This window comes from Mustela nivalis (genome assembly GCF_964662115.1).
Source record: "Mustela nivalis genome assembly, chromosome: 19".
NCBI classification, from domain to species: domain Eukaryota; kingdom Metazoa; phylum Chordata; class Mammalia; order Carnivora; family Mustelidae; genus Mustela; species Mustela nivalis.
The window spans coordinates 21,580,138-21,601,607 of NC_139038.1; the positions used below are offsets into that span (position 1 = coordinate 21,580,138).

At 48.7% G+C, this 21,470-nt stretch overlaps 1 protein-coding gene, 1 long non-coding RNA gene and 1 pseudogene across 4 annotated transcripts in view; 2 read left to right on the forward strand and 1 right to left on the reverse strand.

Annotated features, from left to right (window-relative positions):
* Nucleotides 1–21,470, reverse strand: part of COG7 (component of oligomeric golgi complex 7) — an 83,092-nt gene that overhangs the window by 13,093 nt on the left and 48,529 nt on the right. The window contains exons 10-14 of the mRNA XM_082714678.1: nt 19,628–19,744; nt 11,757–11,822; nt 7,163–7,349; nt 5,111–5,251; nt 189–272 (exon numbers count right to left, since the gene is read on the reverse strand). Coding sequence (XP_082570804.1) covers nt 189–272; nt 5,111–5,251; nt 7,163–7,349; nt 11,757–11,822; nt 19,628–19,744 — 595 coding nt within the window. The remainder of the gene's footprint in view (nt 1–188; nt 273–5,110; nt 5,252–7,162; nt 7,350–11,756; nt 11,823–19,627; nt 19,745–21,470) is intronic.
* On the forward strand, nt 279–3,161 carry LOC309854979. Of its 2 annotated transcripts, XR_014306517.1 has the most exons (3): nt 279–1,463; nt 1,743–1,911; nt 2,773–3,161. It is a non-coding gene; the product is annotated as an uncharacterized lncRNA (long non-coding RNA). The 2 variants fall into 2 exon arrangements; XR_014306518.1 differs by lacking the exon at nt 279–1,463 and having other exon boundaries at nt 1,640–1,911.
* Nucleotides 12,683–14,022, forward strand: LOC309854951 (annotated as a pseudogene). The gene has a single exon. The product of its transcript is annotated as an uncharacterized misc_RNA (transcript).

Genomic DNA, 21,470 nt, shown 5'->3' on the forward strand with positions numbered 1-21,470 from the left:
GTTTCGTCCACTGACTGAATAAGCCTGTCCTTAAAGTCCTGGATATGGAAGGAAACAACCCAAAAGTGAAGGTTCACACAAGCACCAAAATGGTAATGACTGCTTTCCCCAAAGGCCCAGAATCCAAAGACAAGGCAAGGTCTGCAAGGTTACAACTGCCCCGGAGGAAAGCGCCCTACAGCTCTTACGTTGCTGATGTACTCCAGAGGCGTGAGACTGAAGGTGGGCAGGTCGTCGGTCAGGGTCTCGCCAATGCCTGCTGTGTTCCAGCTCTAGGGCGGGAAGGAGAGAAAGCGATCAAGGTCACTGAAACCAGGAGGCCCGGGAAAGCACCCCATGCCGGAAAATTCTCGAAGAATGCAGCCTTCCTAGAGGTGCCTTTGCTCAGTGACAGTCTTGGGAATCGTCACTATTCGAGAGACCAGGGACTTCTCTTCAAGTCATCACCCTGAAGCCCACCTCTCTCTCTGAGTTCCTGCAGACCCATCCAACGGGAGCTCCTGCCTTCTCAACAGAACTACTTGATGAGAACAGTTCCCGTCTGTTGCTCCCACTCAGACCGTGAAGCGAAGAGCCAGTTACCCTGTGGTTTGAGTTTCTCTACTTGGGTGGGCACACCAGGTTAAGAGCTGCCTGGGTCCTCAGCACTCTAAAGAGACAAGGAGTGCCCCAAATCCTCCACAGAGACCCCACATAAATCCCACATTCCCCACACTATTTTATTGCTTTTATTTCTACTTGCCTTCCAGATCTATTTCTAAATGGATTCAGAGCTCAGAGGGAAAGGGATGGGGGGGAACCTCCAAACCCCACCAGCTGCCCCCTGTCCTCTCTGTGACCCCTTTGTCTGGGGAGATGCTCTTCCTTTCGACATTTCAAATATAGACTGTCTACGGTATCGTGCTGTGAGCCCTCCCAAAGGGCTCTCTAGAGCCAGGCAAATTACCAGCATGTACGTGGTTACAGAGTTCAGCCTGGCACACCTCACAGAAATCTAGTTTCTTAATTCCAATCTGAGTCACCCTAAAGCCAGCCTGGAAAACAAGGCCCTTTCTGGCTGTGCCCCGGGAGTAACTCCCAGGTCATCCTGTAGCTGCCCTCCGCAGCCACCTGATGCCATCCGGCTGCCTGATCCTTTAAGCAACGTTCCAGGAATGTCATGGTCACGTCCACCCCTGGGCTCCCAGCCCAGCCTAAGCCTCAGCTTCCCTCCCCGTGTTCCCCAGCAGCAGCTCAATTCTTATTTTCTTTGCTTGAGACAAGTTCTTTCCTTCCCCACCTCCGCCCCTAGTTTTCTAAACTCCTTGTTCTTGTTCGAGAATCCTCCTCTGTTTCAAAATAGCCTACTTTTCATCAGTTAACTCCCACCCACGGAGAGGAAGCACTGTGATCACCCCCACACACTGCGTGCCCAGGACGCGCACAGCCCTGGGCCCCCCGTGGGGGAGAGGAGACCAAAAGAGGTAAGACTTGGTGCCTGCGCTCCTTGGGAAACCAAGAGCCGGTGACACGCTCCCGCGCTGTGCACCCCCATGCGTTCCCCCACATACACGTGCACAGGTTTCCACTTGGGAGTTCTCTGAGGCAGAGATGAGGTGTGATACCGTCTGAGTTCAGAAGAGCGAGGGCTCAGGGTGAGTACAGGAGGAGTGGGCTGCAGGATGCCTGAGGGGCAGAGAGGGAAGACCGGAAGGACGCGGCACAGCTCCGAAAGGGCTAAGAAAGGGCTTTATTTTTAACAGATAAACTGCAGAGAGAAGGGGAGGGGAGGACGGGAGGGCATGAGAAGGTAGCCTGTACATCATAAACGACACATGGACCAACCCCAACGTGCAGAACAAACCTGGATCCTGCCTCAAACAGTGAAATTATGACTTTTATGACAACTGGAAATTTGAACACTGATTAATGGTATTAAGAAATCATTTCTAACTTAGGGGTGATTTGGGTCCTGTGATTATTTTTAGCGTTGTAATGCTTTAGAGAAAGGATATATGTACAAGACAGACGACCAGCTGACCATGTCGAAGGGGCGTGATGGCGACGTAGGGTTCGTTAGACTCTTCTCTCCACTGTACGTTTGTGTGAAAACTTCCCTAATAAACTTCTGACAGACAGACCGCTCTCCTGGGCCTGGGGAGCTGTAGGGATGAGGCAGAGCCAGGCAGGCCGGTGAGGCAGACGTGTGGGAGAGGGACGGTGCCTGTGAGAACGGGAGCCACACCTCGGGGCTGGGCTGCAGGGAAGGAGCCGTGTCCCCCAAGAACTTGCAGGGGACGAGCACAGCGGGCAGGAGGCCCTGGGAAGGTTCCATGGGGAGGCAGGAGGAGAGTGGCCAGGCAGAGGGCGGCGGGGGCGGGGGGGGGCCGGCCACAATCAAAGGGGGTTTTGCAAGAAGGGCGGGTGGACAGTGGACGAACCAGGAGGCGCTGAGCAAGTAGGGCGACCGGGAAATGCTTCAGGGTATTTTTCAATTGTTCAAAATCTATTGAAAAGTTCCTTCATAGGGGCTTTTCCGTCTCATCTGTCACCAGGTGATGTGAGCAAACGTCAACAGTCGATTCTGAAATGGACTGCAGTGTTGGTTTATATTCTTCAGCTGTGAAAGGGGAATACAATTCACCGGCAAACATTAAAAGCAAACACTGAATGACCAGGGTTTAATTTTCAAATCCTTACGGCCGAAGTGTTTGCGTTTGGGCTGTGTGCTTTCCCCCTGGCGACTCTGGGAGAGCTCCTCCTAATCTCGGAGCTGCCTGTCTCCGTTCCCAGGGTCCCGCGGTGTCACAGCGCGGCCGGAGTAAGGTCAGATTCAAGCGACCCAGAGCCCGAGCACAGCGAGGCGGTGGAAGAGCAGCGGGAAGAGCGGACCTTCCGGGGCGCCCGCGTGGCGCAGGGGGTTCAGCCGCTGCCTTCGGCTCAGGTCATGACCTCAGGGTCCTGGGATCGAGCCCACCATCGGGCTCTCCGCTCGGCGGGGAGCCTGCTTCCCCCTTTCTCTCTGCCTACTTGTGATCTCTCTCTCTCTGTTAAGTAAATAAATAAAATCTTAAAAGAAAGAAAGAAAGAAAGAAACGACCTTCCAGTACAGAAGGTCACGACATTAGGATCTGGGGTGGGGGAATGGGTGACACAGGTGAAGGGGACCAAGAGCATACTTTTCGCGAGCAGCACTGAGCCGGGGACACTGATCACTGCACTGTACGCCTGACACTCACGTAACACTGTATCTTAATTACACTGCAGTAAAAAAGAGGTTAAAAAAAATATCCTGGTTCTTAACATTCCCATGAATCACTTGTTTTATCCTACAATCCACATGAAATCGTTTCAAAACTACAATGGCATTACTACTAGCAATAAAATGACTGGACAAAGTTAAAAATTCCTTTTTAAGCTCTAAGAAAAATAATAAAGCAGCCAGCTCTGGGGGCTGGGGATGGGAAGTATGAAGAATGCTAAGGGCCTCAACTTTCCCAGCAGCTCCACGAGCACCAGCAGCTCCGCAACATGGAAGGGTGACTAACCCAAAACAAGGACCCTGGCCTCTTAACAGTTTTCATAATCCTTTTCGTGCAACTTTGGAGAGAACTTCTGGGTGCTGATACCTTTTGTCGGGAAGAGCCTGTTATCTCAGGCTCCACGACTCCTTTCACTTCCTGTCTCCCTTTTCTAGTCAAGTTCAAATAAATGTTATATTGTATATATTTTGGTTTTTAAAAAAACAGCACGTGTAGTCCAGTTCCATTTCTTCTACAGATCTACCTGCCCAGTGGTGCCCATCCGGCCATCCAGAAGAGGCGTCTAGGGGTAAGTACCACACGTTCGTGGCATTTCTACGTTGTGGGATTCTGAAGGCATTTACTGCTTGTTTCATTGTACTATCCTGTATTGCCTGAATTTCTGAAAAGGAGTGTGTGCAATTTTTACTTTAAAAAACTGTCATTCCTCTTAAAAAATGAGAATCACAGAGAAAAAGAAAACCAGCAATCATTAAGCACGTACACTGCGGCAGCTGTAGGGCTAAGTCCCATCGTCTATGAAATGTCATGTGATCCTCACACATCTGCATGGTCAGAATCAGTGTGTCCCCATCTAATGAGGCTGACACAGGAAGCCAGGCCCATGGGACCGTGTCAGGGACATCATTTCTCCAGTTTCGCCCACCCCCGCCAACTGTCCGCCCCCCTCCAGAAACACAGATCTGACTGCAGCAGATCGCATGGCATTCTGTGGGAAAATCCACTGTCCAACCCCACTGTTTCACGGATGGGGTTTCTGAGATCCAGAGAGATCCACAGACTGGACCCAGGTCATACAGTGAAGAAACGAGTGCCCCTCGAGCCCTGGTCTTATACACTTTCCAGAAGGCAGCAAGAAGCAAAGAACTTGTAATGATGCCTTATGGCTTCTTGCTGCCTTCTAAAAAGGATCTCCCGTTATTAAAGGCCCACAACTGGATCCTTCTCACAATCCTAGCCCAGAAATCCAAACGTCAGTGAAGAGACCAGAGCCACAGGAGTCAGAGCAGGTAGAAATATGACTGATGGGTAATCCCTTAAAGGAGTCAGGACAAGCAGAAAAGGGTATAAGGTGAGGGAAGGGAGGCACCCCGGGAACAGTCAGAGAGCAAAGCCATCAAGGACAGAAAACAGCAGCCCCCTCAAACCCCATCAAAATCACCAGATCAGATCTGGTAAGACACTCTCCTGGGCAAAGTTCCAGAACTAATGCTCATGAAAAGAATGCAATCTCACGGCACAATTAGCTCCTCTGACCTGCCCCAACCTATCCAGTGGCACATAATCTGCCTCACTTCTCCCGCAGAGGGCACAGCTACGCTGCTCCGAAAGGTGAAAGTTAATCAAGCAATAATAATCATCCCAGGAAGCAGGATGAAAATAAGGCATCACAGTGACTCCAATTAAGATAAGACATTCTTGCTAAGCAGTGAGTTGCAAGGGAACAGTGAGTCTGCACTGTGGGACTTCCAAGTCAGGAGAGTTAGAGAGCTTCCTCCTAAAGCTCCTGGGGGCCGGGCGGGGGTGGGGGGTGGGGGGGAGGAGCCGGGGCCCAACAGGGGGATGTCTGCGGTCCGTGGGAAACTCACGTCCATCTTGGAAACGAGTAGCAGCTGCTGTTTGATGCGCAGGAACACGGAATCGAAAGCCAGCTGGTGGGCCTGCTGGTTAAGGCGAGTCAGGGCCGTGCGAGACGCAGACAGCAGGTTGTGGTTACTGGACCCTTTTTCCTAAGACGAGATAATGCAAAAAAATATTAGGGCCTGGGGCGCCTGGGTGGCTCAGTGGGTTAAGCCGCTGCCTTCGGCTCAGGTCATGATCTCAGAGTCCTGGGATCGAGTCCCGCATCGGGCTCTCTGCTCAGCGGAGAGCCTGCTTCCCTCTCTCTCTCTCTGCCTGCCTCTTCGTCTACTTGTGATTTCTCTCTGTCAAATAAATAAATAAAATCTTTAAAAAAAAAAAAAAAAAATATTAGGGCCTGGCTCTAACCAAGGCGATCAGCTCGTTCAACATTTTGAAAAGCCCCTGAAAGGGGGGCGCCTGGGTGGCTCAGTGGTTGAAAGCCTCTGCCTTCAGCTCAGGTCAGGATCTCAGGATCCTGGGATCGAGGCCCGCATCGGGCTTTCTATTCAGCAGGGAGCCTGCTTCCCCCTCTCTCTCTATCTGCCTCTCTGCCTACTTGTGATTTCTGTCTGTCAAATAAATAAATAAAATCTTAAAAAAAAAAAAAAAAAGCCCCTGAAAGGAAAAAACTGAGGTGGTGGTTCAGTACAGCAGTGGTTCCCAAGTCCGACTATGCCCCAGCACCCCCTGTGGAAGATGCGGGATTATAGATGCACTCAGAGCTACTGAACAGAGCCCAGCAAGGTTCTGGGGTGCAGGGAGCATTTTAGCTCACTTTTTCATGTAATTCTGATGCATCTGCTAACAAAAGCTCAGGGACTGGCAGTTTAGGAAAAAATTAACTGGTGAGTGTCCCTCAGGGACAGAGGCAGAGGGAGAAAATGATCAGAAGTGTCAGGTATAAACAAGACTGAGGGACAGGAGCCTGACCTCCCAGCGAGGTCAGCTCAGTCACACTCGGTCGTACGGCAGACTACGCACAATCTACATGAGTTCCAAGGAATTCCAAACAGCCTGAGAAAATACAGAGGTGGAAAATGTAACCTTAGTTTTGCTATTATAAATGAGCCGATTACAACAAACTAAACCAGATCAGCAATAAAGATAAACAGAGTTGCTTTAACCTAATCACGGAAACACGGATGAATGAACCTGCACAACTGTTTTAAGTGTTTGTCAAGCTCTAGTGCAGCCAACTGGCGGGCCAAAGTGCACGGCGATGGGGAGACCGTGTGAGGGTAGATGAAGGCGCAGACACGTCCAGAGGCTCACTGGGCTGTCACCCCCAGAGCTCAAGGCCCACCAGGACACGATGAGATTGCATCTGGTTTCAAGGGAACAGCAATGTCTCCTCTGCCTATCACCAAGACAGGTGGAGGGATGGTTCTGGAAAGGATGCTACAGTCCACTTAGGATCTTGGGGCCATTCACAGGTTGTTGTGTGATTCACTCCACGTGTTGGGAGGTTCTTCCATCCCTGGAGCCCCAAGGGGCCCAGAGCTCAAAGAGCAGCACTGTGATAGGCAGACCAAGAGCTTAAGCTAAAGGGACGGCCAAAAGGGAACACTTATCCTCAGGTCCTCCTGCTGCCACGAGGCAGGGCTGGGGGCCTCCTTTGTGGGTTCTCCCCACTAGCGGGCAGTCCACATTGTAGTCCCCTCTCTGCCGTTCAGTAACAGGGGCCTGTCCCTGCCCTGGAGTCAGGGGCTACCCAGCCATGCTCCTGGCAAATCTGACTCTGGAGGGCAGCACGGCAAGCCCATCGCCACACACCTGAAGTCATGCTGTCCATGAGGGCTCTACTGCCTTCCGTCAGTAATAAAGCTCCACTTCTCCAACTCCCACACCTATACGTCCATTCGTTCCCACCCAGTTTAGTTTGTTAGCTCCTTAAAACGCAACATAAACGAGACCGAGAGGAGGCAGTAGGGCACACGGCAGACTGCGGTCCACACGCAGAGCTGAAAAGCCTGGATCGGGGAACGGGTGACAAGAATGCCATCAGTCTGGTCTCATACCTTGAGGGTATATAGTATTTCCATTAAACTGGCATATTCAGCAGGGTTATCCTTCTGGAGGTAATTATATTCTTGCCATGGGTTCTTGGCAGAGCTCTTCTTGTCTGTCAAGATGCTATCCTGAAACCCGGCCAGGCTCCGAGGGCTGTAGGAGTCAGAGAGATACTTGCCGGCTGTAGACAAAATCCTGAAATGAAAGTGATGACCATTACGCCCTGAGCTATTTGTACGGAACCTTCCTCTGGGAGCATTCAGTTTGCTCCTTCCTAAATCCCAGGATATCCTGATGAGGGAGACTGATTTCGGGTCCATTTGCTAATAAAAGGAAGACATCCCACACCGCTGAGGAACAAGCTGGACCTCGGGTGCACACGAGACCCCAGGTGCTTTTAGTTCCTATTTAACACTCAGTCCGCCAGCACCTGCCACCTTCCTAACGTGACAGACAGCCTACATAGGGGCCGTCGTCAGTTTATTACGATCTGGGACACTGTGCATTTTCTGTGCAGCACTTTCTGGCTCCGCGGGCATCACCGTCTGGAATGAAGCCATGGGGAGCCACCGGCAGCGGGGGAGCTGGTCGTAGGAGAGTGGGGACAGCAGCTCGAAGCACGCCGCTAGCCACATGACTCACCGTCACACGACTGGGCCGGTGTGGGGTTCGTGTTCACCTGCCCTGTATAGTTTACTTTTGTGGTTTAGGTGCCACAGAGAGCTCTACTGTGAGAAGCCAGCACTGTCCCATTTCTCAGGAAGAAAAAACGCCTGGAGAACGTTCTAGGTGACGACCAACCTCTAGGGCTTGCACCTCTATCTTCTCTTTCCACCAAGGCCAAGGACGGCCTTCCCTGACAGATGCTGCAAAGCCTCTGCTGTCCTCCCTGAGCGCAGCTGGACCGCCCAGAACCAGGTGAACATACGCAGGACCATCCCACGTGTGGCTGACTCCCCGACCCCTCCTTGACCATAACATGTTATGAAAAAGGATCGCCCTGGCAGCTTTCTGGCTGAACTCACTTTTTAAAAAAACAAGTCCAGTGAAACCTGTCAAGGCACACGTTTACCTACAGACAAACGAGCGCGATTATAGCGCCTTCCTGGGGAGCCACAGCCGACACAAGCGGCCGCCTGTCTCTGCCACGAAGCTATGGTTCTCCCTGATGCTTAAGCCTCCAGGTCGCTTCAGCTGGGTCTCTTCTCTGCCAAACCGCGGCCTGTTCCTGCCATCACCCTTTCTTCCAAGCCTTCACGATCTGTGAGGACCAAACAGGGTGTCCTTCCCGTCTCAATTCCAAGCACGGAGCACAGGGCCTGGCCCATGGGGGCTGCCCCTGGGTTTGGTGAGCAAGAAGCTGAGAGCTGCCTCTGGGAAGTCAGCTCCCCCTGCTGTGCCTCCCCTGGGTCATCTAGGAGGAGACTGGCCCCAGTATGCCATCCACGCTGAAGGAAAATAGGTATGTCAGGAATGGTTTAAGTATTAAAGATTACAGTTTAAAATGTTAGAACAGTGTGCTCTAAAATAAGAACCAGGGCACCTGAATGGCTCCGTCGGTTAAGCATCTTGCCTCTGGCTCACGTCCTGATCTCAGGGTCCTGGGATCGAGCATGTCCCTCTCCCCCATGCTCGTGCTCTCTCTCTTGCTCTCTCTCTATCAAATCTTAAAAAAATAATAAAGTGAGAACCAAATTAAAAAAAAAAAAAAAGGCAGAATCGGTTCCAACTCCCAAGGAATGAACCATATCTCTTCCTCCCTAGCCTCCTCTTAGATGAACTAATTAGTTCATTAGATGAACTAATCATCAGACTCAGATTTCCTAGGATGTGTGTTCACTAGTACTATGAGCTAAACCTTACTGAAATGAACACTTGATTTCTACACTCACAAAGAAATGTTCTCTCATTGCTGGAACAGGAGACAGCAGATAAGTAAATAGTCCTCACCCTCAAGAAGCTCACGGATTAAGGGGGGAATCCGACCTGCACTAATGTGCTAACGAGTGTTCGGGGAGACAGCAGTGAGTACACACAGAGGAGGGAATCCAATGTCACACTTACAACCACTTCAACTCATCTCCTTTCACGGGAGGTTGTTACCCACTTCTTTACAAGCCATGGAAACTTGTAAATTTACACTGGATCCCCCAAACCTGATTTTCCCATTAAACTGTCCCATGAAGACCTTTTCCCAGGGAAACCATCACTGTGCAATGAAAGTATAGAGGAGTCATGTCTATCTCTCTGTAGCTCACCCGACTTGCCCAGTGCACCAGAAAGTCCTCCAGTGGCACTCAGCCCATACATCACAAAACCATCCTTTTCTGCAAGGAAGTGATCTTAAGAGCCCCAAAGCCAATGCCACTCTTGTCGCCAAAGTAATCTAGAGTGTTCTGAGCTATTGCCTTTGTCACCTTGAGGGATGGTGGGAGGCGTGGTCCTTGGGCCGAAGGAGTCTGGGTTCTGCAGGGGAGATTGAGGGGAGATTGAGAGGCAGATAAGATAAGCTTTATAGGCAGCTGCCACACCTGTGCCTCTCCGATGGGAACACAGATGGTGACTGTCGCCATTTTCCCTTTCCAGGCTCAGTGCTTCCAAGAATGATGTCACCTCTTAAAGAAGCTCCCCTGGATACGCCCGGTCCGTTCTCATCTCATGCCAAAGCTTGGGTCAGAGTTTCAGCTTCTCTGGGCTGCAAAATGCTGATAGAGAGGCTCATCCTTTACCACTACCGGGTCAACTTCCTAACCAGACCCTTCTCTTCCTCTAAGAATGTAATATTCACCTTCACTACAAGATTGAGGAAAGCCTGTATGTCCTGACATGGAAAGATGTCTGCCGTACACAGGCAGAGGAACCCAAGTCCAGGGTGGGACACTAATCTGTGAGAAAGACGGTGTGGGCAGTGCAGGGCTGACACACTCTGGACGGCTCAGCTCACGTCCACGTTCGAATCCCTGCCTCGTGGTCCTGTGACCTCAGCTCACGTCCACGTTCGAATCCCTGCCTCGTGGTCCCGTGACCTGAGACGCAGCTATTTCCACAGATCATTTCTTTCACTTGAATTACTACCTGTGCCAGACTTGATGCCTCAATGTTCCTTCATTTGTAAAATTACAGATGGATAGTACCTACCTCTTTGGTCACGGGGAGGATTAAAGATTTAATTCCTGGAAAGTCCCTAATATCAGAGCTCAATAAATATTATAGGTGGGGGCAGATGTTAATAATGTTTCTTCTAGAGAGAATATTGAGGGTGAGTGGTTTCCCTTTTTATTTCATACACTCATGACCTTTCTCATTTTTGCCATGAGCTAGGGCCAGGCTAGAATTACTACTGAATTGAGAAAGTAAGAAGTGGTATGCCTTTCCTTTAAACATAAATGTTACACTTTCAGCTCTTCCCAGGAGTCCTCGAACACTCGGGCCCACTCGCCGTCCACTACAGGCGCCCTTCACCACGTGTGCGTGTGCGAACGTTGGTATGAGCGTGTGCGGGGGGGTTATGTTCACGGCGTTTATATTATTTACACACACTCCACTATGCACCTGTGCTGCTTGGGTTCTACTCCGCCCGGCTCCGGAGTTCCGGACAGCAGCAGCTGCCCGTTCCACCCCGCAGCGAGACACTGCCCAGAACGGGAACCACTGTGGGACACGGTGAACCTGAAGACAGTCCCTGGGCTCCGAAATGAAAGAAGACAGAATGCGGCGGGACGGAGGAAGCGCTGCCGTGGAGCACTGACCGCACTCCTCAGCCACTCACCCCACCTTCCACCAGGCGGCTGTGTCACCGCGCACAGCCCGCCCCACGCGGACCAGGGCCAGAAATTCCCTCCCCCCCACATCACTTTAGGACAATAAGGAAGTACCCAAGAAAGAGGCGACGGGGCTGCTGCTAGGCCCTCAGACAACCGTACAAAATGGACTTCTTCCCCCCAACTCCCGGAGAACACAGAAATCACCGGCTCCAAGGAGTTGACAGATTTAGGTGGAAAAAGGAAGGAGGGAAATCTGGGAGGCTGGAGCCCTCTGAGGGGAAAACCGGTTTGAACGGGATGACCTCAGGGCAAGGGAAACCCCGGCAGGCATCAGAACAGAGAAAGGAGGGGAAGAAACTTTTCCTAGGGCTGACCCCGGCAATCCTCCTTTGACACAGACTGCCCTTGGCAGCACAGAATTCCGCTGCAGAACCCAGAAGGCTGGCGAGGGAATCCCGATTCTGCGGGCTGCCCCAGGGCCTTCACCACTACCTATAATGCTGCTTCTATGGAGAAACTTAAGAGTCCCAGTAATTCACTTACCAACAAGCAGTGGGAACGCAGCCCATTTATAATTTGGAGACAATGTGTATGGTCTCATTTGGGCTGCAACTTCCATATCTAACAAAAACTTTGTGACCACTGCCAAGGAGCTCAGAGCCTTATCCCTTTCAGGTGCTCAGTAAATGTTTAATGATGACATGATGACACTTTGTATCTAGGTACAGACAGTCCTCGGGCCTGTGACTTTCACATTTGACCGTATGTCGTCATTGTGTGCTGTATCAGGTTCTTCCCCAGCCAGGATCCCGGGGAATCGCCCACAGCTCTGGCCTACCTGTTTGCTAGCTGCTGCTCGAAGTCCCCACATTGCCGCAAGAGCTCACCACAGGTGGCTATTATCCTAAACAAAACAAAACAAAAGCACTTCAAGTTCAAGTATCTGGAATGTTGACATTTACCGGACAAATACTGTCTCATTCATAAACATTCTAACTATTCACTCCTTTTGGGGGTGCTGGGTTCTGGAGAAGTGGTTTACCATTGGACAATCTACCTGACATGTCTCACTAATCAGTAATTCATGGAGAAGGGAAACTCGACTTCGTTCTAACATCCTCGAGACCTCTCTGCTGGGAATCGGGAGTTCTGTGCCACACGTCTCAAATAATCTTACATTTCCCAAATACTGAGGTGTGCTTTGGGGCTTTGTCCTTAATAAAATGGGTTGGAAATAGTTCATATCTAAAATTATAAACGGGCACCTGGCAGGCTCAGTCTCAGAAGAGCATGTGACTCGATCTTGGGGTAGTGAGTCCGAGCCCACCTGGGGTGTAGAGACTACTTATATTTAAAAGCTTTAAAAAAAAAATAAAATAAAATTTAGAAATCAGCAATACATTTAAAAAATCATTCACCACAATCAAGTGGGATTATTCCGGGGATGCAACAGTGGTTCTATACTTGCGAATCAGTCAACCTGATACATCACATCCACAAGAGAGCGCATAAAAATCATACAAGCATCTCAAGAGATGCGGAAAAAGCATCCGACAAAGTACAACATCCATTCATGACAAAAACGCTCAACAAAGTCGGTTTAAAGGGAACATACATCAACATAATAAAGGCCATATATGAAAAAATGAAAAACACACAGCTAATATCATCCTCAATGGGGCAAAACTGAGAGCTTTTCCCCTATGGATCAAGACAAGGAGGGCGGACAGCGGCGGCGCACACTGGCGTAGACACTCTTGGGCCATGGTGGTGGTGGCACCCGCGTAGAGCCCGGCCGCCAGGGCCCCCAAAGTGCTGCTTCTGTCCAGCAAGCCCGCTGCCACCGCCGCCACTGCCGCCTGAGCCCCGGCCGACCGGGCTCTGCCACTCATGGTGCTGGGCCCGCGAGGGGCCAGCCGCGAGGGGCCAGCCCCGAGGCGGCAAGCGGGGGGCCGCCCCAGGCACGCGCCTCACACGCCTGAGCCCCGAGGAGAAGGCGCTGCGGAGGAAACTGAAAAACAGAGTAGCAGCCCAGACTGCCAGAGACCGAAAGAAAGCTCGAATGAGTGAGCTGGAACAGCAAGTGGCAGATTTGGAGGAAGGGAACCAAAAACTTTTGCTAGAAAATCAACTTTTGCGAGAGAAAACTCATGGCCTGTAGTTGAGAACCAGGAGTTAAGACAGCGCTTGGGGACGGATGCCCTGGTTACTGAAGAGGAGGTGGAGACCCAGACCAAGGGGAATGGAGCGAGGCCAGTGGCCGGGTCTGCTGAGTCCGCAGCAGGTGCAGGCCCAGTTGTCACCCCTCCAGAACATCTCCCCATGGATTCTGACAGCGTTGACTCTTCAGACTCGGAGTCTGATATCCTGTTGGGCATTCTGTTCAACTTGGATCCAGTCATGTTCTTCAGATGTCCTTCCCCAGAGTCTCCCAGCCTCGAGCAGCATCCAGAAGCCCGTCCCGAAGGACCCAGTTCCTTACCAGCCTCCCCTTCTCCGTCACTGGGGACGTCATCAGCCAAGCTGGAAGCCATTAATGAACTGATTTGTTTTGATTAAGAATACACCAAGCCCCTAGTCTTAGAGATACCCTCTGAGACAGAGAGCCAAGCTAATGTGGTAGTGAAAATTGAGGAAGCACCTTTCAGCCCCTCAGAGAAAGATCACCCTGAATTCACTGTCTCAGTGAAGGAAGAACTTGGTAGAAGATGACTTCATTCCAGAGCTGGGCACCTCAGATCTACTTTCATCCAGCCACTGCCTCAAGTCATCTTCCTGCCTACTGGATGCTTATAGTGACTGTGGCTATGAGGGTCTCCCTTGAGCGACATGTCCTCTCTGCTTGGTGTAGACCATTCTTGGGAGGACACTTTTGCTAATGAACTCTTTCCTCAGCTGATTAGTGTCTAAGGAATGACCCAGTGCTGTTACCCTTTTCTTTTGACCATTATACTGCCTGGCAGATAGCAAAGAAGCCTGTGCTTCATTTAAAAAAGCCAAAGTAGAGGGTGTACAGTGCTAGGGAATTCCCTTAAAGTATTTGTCTGTTAAACTGTATAGGTCACCCCAAGTATTGTCTTTGTCACCCAGCAGTCCAAGATACTCAGATACATTACTACAATCCAGAATTACAGTTTTTGAGGTCGTACCCTTAAGGGCAGTAGTCTGCCCTAAAATTCTTACGTAAGGGTCATCAGACAAGCATCTTAGACACGAAATGTATGAGTGGCCCTTTAACATTTCTTTTACTCCTCTTGGTATCCCAGGCTTGCCTCCAATTTTAAGTCCTTTAGTTTGCTTCTGCAAGCAGAGAACCTACCTGAGGGGGCTCCTTTCCCTCATGTACAGTTCACGGAAAGATCAAGAATCTTGTGTAAAACTATGGAAATTTACTGAGTAAATGCTTGATGGAATCTTTCCCTGCTAGTGTAATTTTTGGAAGGTGCTTTCTCCATTTATTTAAAACTACCTGTGCAATTAAAAAGTGCAATGCAAAAAAAAAAAAAAGAAAGAAAAAGATAAGGATGACCACTCTATCCACTTTCATTCAACATAGCACTGGGAAGACCTAGCCACCGTAATCAGACAAGAAATAGAAATAGAAGGCATCCAGACTGGTAAGGACAAGGTGAAGCTTTCACTATTTGCAGATGACATAATATAATATAGAGAACCCTAAAGACTCCACCAAAAAACCACTAGAACTGATTAATGAATTCCATTAAGTCAGTGGATACAAAATCAGTGTACAGAAATCTGTTGCATTTCTTGCACTAATCATGAAGAAGCAGAAAGTGAAAATTTCCAACTGCACCAAAAATAATAAAACACCTAGAACTAAAAACCAAACAGACAAAAAGACCTATATTCTGAAAACTATAAAACACTTATAAAAGGAACTGAAGATGATACAAATGAAAAGAAGTTTTATGCTCATAGTTGGAGGAGTCAATATTGTTAAAATGTCCACACTACCCAAGGCAATCTACAGATTTAATCCAATCCCTATCAAAATACCAACAGCATTTTTCACAGAACTAGAACAAACAACCTAAAATTCATATGGAACCATAAAAGACCCTGAAAATAGCCAAGGCAACCCTCAGAAAGTTGAACAAAGCTGGAGGGATCACAATTCCAGATTTCAAGATACATCAGAGTCATCCAAACAGTACGATACTGGCACAGTAACAGTGACTAATCACCAGAACAGAATAGAGAGCTCAGAAATAAACCCACACATATATGGTCAATTAATCCTCGACAAAGGAGGCGAGAATAAACAATGGGGAAAAGACAGAATAAATAAACATCTTCAACAAATGGCGTTGGGAAAACTGGACAGCCCCATGCAAAACAATGAAACCGGACTACTTCCTTACACCACACGCAAAAATAAATTCAAAATGGATTAAAGCTTAAATGTGAGGCCCAAAACCATAAAACTTCCAGGAGAAAATACAGGCAGTGTTTCTTTGACATCAGCCATAAAAACATTTTTCTAAATATGTCTCCTCAGGCAAGGGAAACAAAAGTGAAATTTAACTACTGGGACACCACCACCAAAATAAAAAGCTTTTGCTTTTTGCGAAGAAACCACCAACAAAACATAAAGGCAATCTACTGAATGGGACAAGATGTTTGCAAATGATATAACCGATAAGGGGTTAACATCCAGAGTATATAAAGAACATATGCAACACAACACCAAAAAAATGAAATAATCCAATTAAAAAATGAGCAGAGCAGATTTTTCCAAAGACGGACAAACGGCTAACAGACACATGAAAAGATGCTCAACATCACTATCATCATCAGGGAAATACAAATCAGAATCACAAGAGGTATCACGTCACACCTGTCAGAATGGCTACAATCAAAAATAAAAGAAATAATAAGCATTGGAACACCGGGGTGGCTCAGTCAGTTAAGCATCCAACTATTGATTTCGGCTGAGGTCATGATCTCAGGGTCGTGAGACTGATCCCCGCATCAGGCTCTGTGCTGAGCCCAGAGCCTGCTTAAGGTTCTCTCTCCTCCTTCTGCCTCTTCCCCCAACTCACGCTCGCTCGCTCTCTCTCTAAAAAATAGGAAGGAAGGAAGAAAGAAAAAGAGAGAGAAAGAAAGGAAGGAAGGAAGAAAGAAGTATTGGTGAGGAGGTGAAGGAAAAGGAACCCTCTTGCACTGTTGGTGGGAATGCAAACTGGTGCAGCCACTCTGGAAAACAGTACGGAGCTTCCTAAAAAAATTAAAAACAGAATTACCATATGCTCCAGTAATGTCACTATTGGGTATATATCAAAGAAAACAAAAACCCTAATTCAAAATATATACCCATCCCTAAGTTGACTGCAATGTTATTTACAATAGCCAAGATACAGAAGCATAAATGAATGGACACAGTGTGTGATTCATAGATCGACAATGGACTCAGCCATAGAAAATGAGATCTTGCCATTTGCGATCACATGAATGAACCTAAAGGTATTATTCTAAGTGAAGTAAGTCAAAGACAATTGACCGTATGATTTCACTCACACGTAGATTTTAAGACACAAAGCAAAACAAAAGAAACAAATAGACTCTTGAGTACAGAAAACAAATGATGACTGTGGTGGGGGGAGGAGGGATGGGTGAAACAGAGAAAGGGGGTTTAAAAAAATTAAGTTAAGGGGCGCCTGGGTGGCTCAGTGGGTTAAGCCACTGCCTTCGGCTCAGGTCATGATCTCAGGGTCCTGGGATCGAGTCCCGCATCAGACTCTCTGCTCCACAGGGAGCCTGCTTCCTCCTCTCTCTCTCTCTGCCTGCCTCTCTGTCAAATAAAAAAAAAAAAAAAAAAAAAAATTAAGTTAAAATTTAAAAACCAGGGGCACCTGGGTGGCTCAGTGGGATAAGCCGCTGCCCTCGGCTCGGGTCATGATCCCAGGGTCCTGGGATCGAGCCCCACATCGGGCTTTCTGCTCTGCAGGTAGCCTGCTTCCTCCTCTCTCTCTGCCTGCCTCTCTGCCTACTTGTGATCTCTGTCAGATAAATAAAGAAAAAATCTTTAAAAAAAAAAAATTTAAAAACCAAAAGTCATTATTTAGTATTTGTTAGATGTCTGCTATTTGCAAGGCAAAGAAAACTGGTTTTAAGCTGTGCCTCTCTCTGATCCCATGAAAGGCAGATGAAGAGTAATCCATTTGGCTTCTCAGAGGTAAGACTGAATGACCGTCATGCCTTTACTTAATAATCTTTTAATTTTCAAGTAATTTTATGCGAGGCCCTAAAGTCCAGCGACCGAGTCCTTCAACACCAAACTATAAATGTCAGGACAAATCCAAGGATTAAAAACATCTTAAGTCTAGTTAATTTTTAACTTCTCTACAAGCGCCTATCCATCACCAGGGTATCTAGGCATTCCATCATAAGAAAGGTTTATGAGAAAATGAAATATTCCACTTTCCACTTGCCTCGAGTGCAACAGAATAACCTTGTATGTAGTATTTTCCAGTGTACCAAGCCGCCACACATGCTAGGGGGATACAGTTAGCATCGAGAACATTAAATTTCATCCCCCAAAATTAGAAGTCCAGATCAGAGCCATGAAGAAATTATCCGAATGGCCCTGGGAGGTGCTGGATCTGCTCTGATTAAAGACAGCTTGCAGGGGTGCCTGGGTGGCTGAGCTGGTTGGGCATCTGACTCCTGGTTTCAGCTCAAGTCATGATCTCGGCGTCATGGGATTGAGCCCGGAGTTGGACTCCATGCCATGGAGTTTGCTTCTCCCCCCCCCTCTGCCCCTTGCCTCGCTCTCTCACTCCCTGACAGAGAATAAATCAATCCTTTAAAAAAAAAAAAAGAAAGGGGCGCCTGGGTGGCTCAGTGGGTTAAAGCCTCTGCCTTCGGCTCAGGTCATGATCCCAAAATCCTGGGATCGAGCCCCGCATCGGGCTGTCCGCTCCGCGGATAACCTGCTTCCTCCTCTCTCTCTTTCTACCTGCCTCTCTGCCTACTTGTAATCTCTGTCTGTCAAATAAATAAATAAATAAATAAAATCTTTTAAAAAAAAAAGAAAGAAAGAAAGAAAGAAAAAAAAAAGACAGCTCTCAGAGGATCTGGACGTGCTCTGGTGTGGACCACCACACTGAGAACTCCACGTGTCGCAGGCACCCTGCACACACTACCTAGGCCAGGGGTCAGGCAAGAGGGTGAAGGTCAACCGCCCTCTCCAGAATGTACAACCATGAAGAGTGGTTTTAAAGAAAAGAAATTCTGGGTTGTTGTCGTTTATCTCAGCCTAAGAGTAGAGCAGCTGTCCCACCACCGTGGTAGCAGAGCAGCGGCACAAGAGAATGTACGGCCAGGCTGGCGGGGACTTCAGCGACCAGCGCCGGGGAGATGATGCGAACCCATTGCTTCTAGGGCTTCCAGGGTTTAGGTGATGTTAGAAATCTGGATTATGTTAAATCTGGATTATGTTAAATCTGGTTTATAAATGTGGACAACGAACCCCAAATTTTGTAAATGATGTGATCAAACCACGTCCATAGGTCAGGTCTGGCCATAGGCCAGCGGTCTACACTTTCTGGCTGGACCTTCTCAAGGGCCAAACCCTTGCAGGTCACTGCTGATCACACTCCCACCAGGGCTCAGGGCTTGGGGCAATGGGGTCTATCTAGTGGCCCACAGGTCACAGGGACTACCCCAGGATCTAGCCATCAACCACCACTTGGAAGAGTGACCACAAAGCCTGTTATGAACTCTAACATGGTCCTTTAAGGCCAGATAATGTTGCCTTACCACTTAGAGGTATGGCGTTTAGATTTAAAAAACAGAATCTGGGGTCCCTGGCTTGTCGTTCCACAAGTGGAACGTGTGACTCTTTATCTGGGGCTTCTGGGTTTGAGACCCAAGTTGGGTGTAGAGATTACTTAAAAAAAAAAAAAACTTACAAAAAATTTTAAAAATTTTAAAAATAATAAAAATAGGACCTAATCAGCTACATATTTTCTAAAATATAAGTTCCAAGTTATTTTAGCCCGAAAAATTATAGGCTAAGGGGAAAATAAATCTCAAGCCAAATATAAAAAAATATAAGTCACCTAAGGAGATGAGGCATACACAAAGACTAAAATGCTTTAACAGTGAGAGGGGGTCTCTCTGGGCTGCTGTTGTCGCTGCTGCTGTTTTTAATTGGCTTGTTTTTAGAGTTTGCTTTAAGATTATTTATTTATTTATTTGAAAGACAGAGATCATAAGTAGGCAGAGAGGCAGACAGTGAGAGGAGGAAGCAGGCTCCCTGCTGAGCAGAGAGCCCGATGCAGGGCTCGATCCCAGGACCCTGGGATCATGACCAGGCACCCCTAGAGTTTGCTTTAAAAAAAAAGAAAGCAGTGAGGGAAAAAAAAAATGAACCCCTTAAAAGCACACTCATCAGGGGCGCCTGGGTGGCTCATCAGGTTAAAGCATCTGCCTTCGGCTCAGGTCATGATCTCAGGGTCCTGGGATCGAGCCCTGCATTGGGCTCTCTGCTCAGCGAGGAGCCTGCTTCCCCCCTTCTCTCTCTGCCTGCCTCTCTACCTACTTGTGATCTCTGTCAAATAAGTAAATAAAATCTTTAAAAAAAAACAAAGCAAAACAACACGCTCATCGATTTTACGTATTCTATAATGCATGTTTCTGCCTACTACATGGGGCACACATTTAAGTTACAGCCCTCATTTTTACCTGATGGAATTCTGAAAAGCTGTCCAATCTTCTTGAAAAAGTGAGTTGGGAGGAATATCATCGAGCTTACACTTCTTTCGTACGGACTGGAGAGTACTGGTGAAATCAGACACGTACCTATGCGGGAAGAAAAAACACCGGACAGGGATGTCAGCAAAGACTCCTCGGCTCTAAAGTCACCTGGAATCATGTGGCTTTGGGAAAAGGGCTAAGGACCCTGAGAGCATCTTTAGAGGCCTGGAAAATCTGACTACAGCAGGGTCTTCTCTGTTGGGCCGGACCATCTTTTTCACCTGGAAGGGAGATTTAAGAGAGAGGTGCTCAAGACGAAACAGAAGGAGAGAGCCACTAAGACGAAGATTCTGGTGACCCACCAGGTGAGAGGTGGTGCTGAGAAATGACTCCCCAGCCCAAAGAACTGTCCTGACATGTCACAGGCCCATGATGATACCTGACCGCCACCGAGCACACTGTAAGGCAGCTCGCCAATGCACAGGGTACTCTTGCAGGATTCCCGGCCCCCTCCCCGCCCCCCAGTTTAGATTAAACAGCCAAGCTCCACAGCAGGCAGGTTCCCGGCTTGAATGGCACAGGATGGGAAATGGATTCAAAGCTGAGGCATCTCTCCCCCCCCCCCCAGGCTGCTGTCTGCTCCTCCAGACCCCAGCTGCTTCCCTGCCCAGCACGCAGCACAAGTACGAGTCCATCGCTTCTTTACTGTGTGTGTTTAATGTATGTGCTGTCACCAGGTTAGAAGCTCCGGAGGAACAGGGACTATGTCCTTGTGGCTCATAGTGTCCCCCAGGAAGGAGCACAGAGCTGGGAACAAAAGAGACACCTGGAAACAGTTCCTGGATGAATGCAAGACTTGCACTGGGGCCCTGAGAAAGTATCTGGGTGTCTTTGGGACTGTTTTCTCATCTTTAAAATGGACTTAACGAATGGTGTCTTCTACATTGCCTCAAGGAATTGTGATGATCAAATAAATGAAATAGGGGTTTCTGGGTGGCTCAGTCGGTTAAGCGTCGGACTCTTGGCGTCGGCTCAGGTCACAATCTCTGGGTCATGACGCTGAGCCCCACATCGGGCTCTACGCTCAGTGTGGAGTTTGCTTGTCCCTCTCCCTCCTCTCGAGCAAGCTTGCTCTCTTTTGCGAATGAATAAATAAAATCTTTAAAAACTAAATAGATGAAATAATATATACAAAAGCTCTTTGAAAAGAATAAAAGGAAAGCTGCTGTGGGGTGGCGTTGTTTTCTGAGACGTACACTTCCTGGAACAGGAACGAATGTGCGCACGTCCTTGAGAGGGTACGGTGAGGAGGACACGGGTGAGCAGGGTCTTGTTCTCTGGAAACCACGAGGCTCCCTGAAAACCCAGGACATCTGTGTGCATCCCAAGACGCCTGACCTTGCTCCCTTCCCAAACCACAAACCCTAAGTGAGGAAGGTGGGTTGTGCCCCGCAGGGCACAGCCCTGAAGTCAGCTTTCTTGGGGACATCGGTCCATGGTGGATGGGGAGAGGCCCCAAGGACCACCTGACAGAGGGATGCTGAGGAACATAATCATGCTTCAGCGGCAGGTTGAACAACTGGGCCACCACCCCGCGACTATGATAAATGTGTCTTACAAGAGTGTGCGACCCGCCGCTGGACCTGCTTGGCAGCAGCTCATGGGTGTTCCCAGGCTGCAGAGTGGGCAGCAGAGCACTGGAGCGGGGACGGGGGGGGGTCCCCCGTTCAGCCTCAGTGCGTATCACATCACATTTTCCTCACATTTATGCCCAGATTTTCCAATTCTCTCTCATGATCAACATCTCCAGGTGTCTCCACCACGTAAGGGT